The sequence below is a fragment of the Rhipicephalus sanguineus genome, chromosome 1 (assembly GCF_013339695.2).
Source record: "Rhipicephalus sanguineus isolate Rsan-2018 chromosome 1, BIME_Rsan_1.4, whole genome shotgun sequence".
In the NCBI taxonomy this organism is placed as follows: domain Eukaryota; kingdom Metazoa; phylum Arthropoda; class Arachnida; order Ixodida; family Ixodidae; genus Rhipicephalus; species Rhipicephalus sanguineus.
Window position 1 is genome coordinate 76,828,072 of NC_051176.1, and position 5,564 is coordinate 76,833,635.

A 5,564-nucleotide genomic window follows, 5' to 3' on the forward strand; every position below is an offset into this window, starting at 1 on the left:
CGCTCAGGTAGCCTACCAATACAACAAGCGCCATCCACTGATGTTGGTCTACGTGGCCCTATCCAGGCCTACCAGCCTGAACGGCCTAAACCTCACCAACGCGATGGGTGACTTCAGATTTCGACTTGTCGCCGGCTCTATAGACAGAATTGTGTCGACGGAATGACCGCGGCATCTACGATTTCTAACAGCTGTACTATAACTCATACTTCACTACACATGGACCCCTCGCCGCCGCGATCGCGACCGGATCTGATAACAAGTCATGACCAGCGTCTAGTGCTCACTCATCACGGTGATGATGGCCTTGTTCAAGAACTGTTAGGAACCCCTTCCACACATGCACACGGGTTCGTGAAACGTACGCGCTTTCTCCACGATAACGGACAAGTATAAGCAGTACATATAAGCTTACCGCTTCTGGTGTTGGTAATACCCACGTTCCCGTCGGCAGCATTACCCAACTGTAAGCAACTGGTTTATAACACATATGCGGCTCTTCAGCATATATGTGTGCGTATACAAATTATACAAATCTTTAGCATCATTTCGTAACGTTTCGCTCAGTAAAAAAAAAATTACGCCACTTCCCGCCGCATGCTTCGCATAACATCGACTCCCACGGTAGGTGGGATCTGCCGAATTTTTGTTGTAAAGAGATATTCAATACTGCAAATAAAATATGCACAAGAGCACAACCGTCATCCATATATCATGCCCGCTGGGATAGTCAGTGCAAGAGCAGCCGCTTTGCAGCGAACAGCGGCGTGAAATGCACGTCGAAAGCGTCAGTGCTTGGAGCTAAAGGTCTGAGATAGCGTTACTGTTACGTCTGTACAGCCACTTGTGGCTGTACGACGATTTATTTTATGCAAGGAAACATGAACACATTAAAAAGCGCAGCTTAGGCGTTGGAGTCACAAAATGGCTAACGTTCGACACCAGAATGACGCTCGTGCCACAGCGCCAGTGTGTCGCGCGCGCACTTCATCGTCGTTGTCTTCAAGCGAGACATGTCAATTCTTCCCCCCTTAGACGAAGTCTCCATAGCGGTCTGGAGGCCGCCTAACCTCTGGTGGTCGCAGTTGCCGGGTGGTTCCTGCTTGTGACGTCGAGGTCGACGGTTGCGAGGGAGTCTTGTCTTGCATGTTGAGCGAGTCAGGCCGTTGATCAGCAGAACTCGACGGCGTCTCTTCTGACGTTGTGTCCGAGAAATCATCTGCTACGCTCCAATCTGTCGGTGATTGGATTGTGTGTCCGGTCTGGCTCGTTTTCCTCATATGGTTGAGGTGACGCCGAACCTTTCCGTGGTTGCTTTTTACAAGCCAGGATCGTGGTCCGACGCGGCGCAGTATTTCGCCTTCAATCCAATCTGGCTTTTTCAAAAACTGTCGGATGAGCACTCTCTCTCCTACTGCGAAACGACGGGATTTCGTCAATGTCTCCTGGCTCTCAGAGATGTGTCTTTCCGTCTCCCGTTTGAGAAGATCGAGAGGACATAGAAGCTCTCGTCCAAACATTGCTCTCGCAGGTGACATTCCTGTAGCAGTGTGAATGGTCGTGTGCTGCCTATACAGGAATCTTGCAAGTCGACACTGTATGGACCTGTCTCTATCCCTGAGGAGTGCTCTTTTCAGCTCTACCACATAGCGTTCTGCCTGGCCGTTTGTGGCAGGATGGTAAGCTGGTGATGTTGTAGCCTGTATGCCATTTGCCGTATAGAACTGCCTTATCTCGTTCGAAATAAAGGCTTTTCCGTTGTCGGAGACGACCTTTCGGGGAATGCCAAACGTAGCAAAGATGATTCGTAGCACATCGATGACAACCGCGGATGTTGCTTGCGTCACGTGCCGGACTTCCACCCACTTTGTGTGTGAATCCACAACAACCAAGTAGGTGCGCCCGAGTAGTGGCCCCGCGAAGTCAACGTGCACCGTGTGCCATGGTGTCTTGGGACGGTCCCAGGAGGGAATAGGAGCTTTGCATGGGCTCTTCTGCGTTGAAAGGCATTCACGGCACTGTCGCACCGTTTCTTCGATCACCTTGTCGATTCCGGGCCACCATATGTAGCTCCTTGCGCACTTCTTCATGGCTACCATGCCTCGGTGACAAGCGTGCAGAAGTGCCAGAACGTGGGATCGTGCTGAGCTCGGTAGGAGCACCCGTGATCCAAGCGTGAGGCACTCGCGATGAAATGCTAGTGCGGTCGCTCGTCGTCGGTAAGGAGTGAACTCATCTCCAGTGAGTTTCTCCACTGTGCCATCCTGCACTGCCTTGTACAACCTCTGCAGGATGCTGTCTTCTTGTGTCAGACGTGCTATCTCTGTAGTAGTGAACGGAGGTCTCGACAAAGCTTCGAACAATAGTACGTCGCCTGGTGGCCAGGGTTCATCGAGACGTTCTGGTAGTGGCAATCGGCTCAACGCGTCCGCGTTTTGATGGTTCTTGCCATGCCTGTAGACGATGTTGTAGTCATACGCCGACAACTTGATGCACCATCTGGTCATCCGTGGTGACCGGACTTGAGCCGTTGGCTTCCCTGGACCCAGTATGCCGAGAAGCGGTTGATGGTCCGTGACGAAAGTCACCTTTCTTCCCGCAATATACTTGTGGAACTTGTGTGCTGCAAACACTATGGCAAGGCCTTCTCTGTCCAACTGAGCATAATTGCGTTCCGCTGTCCCTAGCGTCCGAGATGCGAAAGCGATTGGCGCCTCTCTATCTGGTCATCACGTTGAGACAGAACAGCTCCTATGCCATACGGTGAAGCGTCACATAAGACTAGAAGCTCCTTCTGTTCGTCGTAGTGTGCCAGTACGGTCTGACTGAGAAGCAACCTCTTCAGTTTATCAAATGCTTCTTGATGCTTGGTCTCCCATCTCCACGTGGCGTCTTTCTGAAGAAGCTGGTAGAGACAGTTGGCAATTGTTGCCCTGTTCTTCAAGAACCTGTCGTAGAAAGCCAGCATTCCAAGGAATGATTGAAGTGCTTGCTTGCAGTTTGGTGCTGGAGCCTCCGTTATTGCTCGTACTTTCGCTTCGTTGGTGTGGACCCCTGTCTCGTCAATTCGGTGTCCCAGAAAAGAAACTTCTCGCACTGCAAAACAGCACTTGTTTTTGCCGAGACGAAGGTTGCAATTGCGCAGCCTCTTTAGAACTTCTTCCAATCTCTCGGCGTGTTCCGTGGCGTCCTTTCCACTGATGATCACGTCATCTAGATATGCGCAAACGCCTGTGATGCCAGAAAGCATAGCCTCCACAAAGCGTTTAAAAATGGCCGGAGCTGCAGAGATTCCGAAAGGCAATCGTTTGACCTTGTAAAGCCCTTTAAGCGTGTTCAGGGTCAGTATCTCTGCTGTCTCTGGCGTTACGTGAAGTTGCTGGTAAGCTTGTGCCAAATCCAGGGTGCTGAATACCTTGCCTCCCCTCAAGTGGCTAAGGACTTCATCTGTTGTTGGAAGTGGGTAGTCTGCCTTCTTCGGTACCTGGTTCACTGTGCAACGGTAGTCGCCGCATATTCGCAACGAGCCGTTTTTCTTTCGAACAAGTACGAGAGGCGTTGCCCAATCCGAGTGCTGCGCAGGCTCGATTATGCCTTGACTTTGCAGTCGAACCAATTCAGCTTCTACAGCTGACCGCAGCGCGAAAGGAACCGGTCCTGATTTTAGGAACTTTGGTTTCGCTCCTTCCACGAGTTCAAGTTGTACAGCAGGACCGACGTGTCCTGAGATGTCCTCGTCGAACACAGACTGGTACTCGTCTAGAAGCTTCGAAACAAGTTTGTCGTCTGATACGTCATTGATGCCCGTGATCTGTATACCCAGACGAGGAAACCAGTTTCGTCCGAGGAGGTTACAACCTGCTCCTTTGATGACAACAAGCGGTAGTGTGAAATTCTTGTTCTTGTGCTCTACATCCACCGTTGCACATCCGAGAACTCGGAGGGACTGGCCTGACCATGTGCGTAGGAGAATGTTGTCTGTTTGAAGCCGTGGTGGGTCATCTGTCCACGTGGCTTTGAACGTGGCCTCACTGAGGAGTGTGCAGGCTGCACCCGAGTCGACTTCGAACTCCAAGGTCTTGCCATGTATGCGTAGTTGAGTCATGACCTTCTGTGTGCTGGACGCGTCGATTAAGGTGTTGAGCTCGTAAAGTGCCACGTCTGGTGAATACTGCTGAGTCGTAACTGGTGCACCACGAATTGAGTGAGGAATGCTCCCTGCTCAATGGGCGGTGCATTAATCTAGACACTCAACATTGAAACGTTGCTACCGAAGTCTTTGTTTTGTTGCGTATTTCTGTGCGGATTTGTACCGTCGACCAGCACATAGCGTTCGTAGATATGGGCCTTAGCTAATGGCGCTATTTAGTGTTTACTCTACTGAAGATACAGTAGCAGCCACGGTCCGCAATGTCTGACAGTGTTCCGAACGAATAATAACTCTTAGAGTAGACTCTGTCTACCAAGGGTAATGCCAACAGTCTAATTTTTCGCACAATCTTAATTTTTCAGCGCGAAACAACACCGAACAGGAAGCACTTGTCCCTCTCACCATGCACCACCTGGTACAATCGGGGCGTCGCTTCTCGATGCACACCTCCTGTCTAAGACGATGGCTCACGATCTCACAGGTGGTGCAGAGTCTTGTTCCGGTCGATGCCAACGTCACCGTGGTCTTACGGCATCTGCCCACCGCATGACCATCGCGGGAGTGCTGTGCAACCGTACCTACTGTGCCAGTTGTGGTGCTCTGTGCAAGGGCGTGTGTGTGTCTCTCCGAGCGTACCCGCAGCTCCTGCGCAGTGGCTCCGCGCGTGGCGTCGACAAGCCTGCAGCCGACGCCGTCGACGCGTCGTCTCTTCCCTCGACCAGGCCGACCGTTTCTCAACCAGCACCTTACCTGGCCTGAGTACTCGTGACACAACGTCTCGTACGTCTCGGAGAGGGCGAGAATGTTCCGGTTGTTCCTGTGGACTTTGTATGCTTCCATAAAATCTGATGTGCAAAAGCTGACACGGAAGCTTCGCTGGCCGCGAACAGTTCATCCTGTGTCGCGCATTTCGAGGAAGCCGCGGTTGAGGAAGCAAAAATGTTGATTGTAACTCTACCGCGTTTCTTTTCCGGAGGGACCACATACTGCAGTCCATGCAGCGCATCGCTCTTATTGCGATGGATTTTTCATTTTTTCTAAAGTTATAAAGTATATTTGGTAGATGCTATATTTGTCGATTGATCTGGGTTCTTTCTCTTATCCCTTACTTTTGCGTTCTCGTTATTTGCGCATGCCTTGCTAATCAAACCGGCACCCAATTACAAAATTTCTGCGTATATATAGGCCAACAAGGAATAGGCGAACGATAACATTACTGTGAGCTATTTGAAGATACTGAGACTGTATAATTCATTCACAGCGTTCAGACTGTCGGTGTTGTCTGGTATCAAGATTTTAAGGAAGAGGAAGTGCCTTACGCGAAAAAAACCTAGTGCACGTCGTTCTCGCTGCACTTGAGCATGCGCTGTGAAGTAATCTCCTAATCACCAAAGGGTCACTGAGGCATTTTTAG

At 50.8% G+C, this 5,564-nt stretch overlaps 1 protein-coding gene across 1 annotated transcript; it reads right to left on the reverse strand.

The window, feature by feature from the left end:
• Positions 1-1,031: 1,031 nt before the first annotated feature.
• On the reverse strand, positions 1,032-2,507 carry LOC125759943 (uncharacterized protein K02A2.6-like). The gene has a single exon (XM_049419474.1). It carries the CDS (start codon positions 2,505-2,507, stop codon positions 1,032-1,034), a length of 1,476 nt encoding a protein of 491 aa, XP_049275431.1.
• Positions 2,508-5,564: the final 3,057 nt, after the last annotated feature.

Bases quoted from the DNA above. Each gene is read 5' to 3' on its own strand.
- LOC125759943 (XM_049419474.1), bottom strand. From the start codon at position 2,507: ATGACCAGATGGTGCATCAAGTTGTCGGCGTATGACTACAACATCGTC.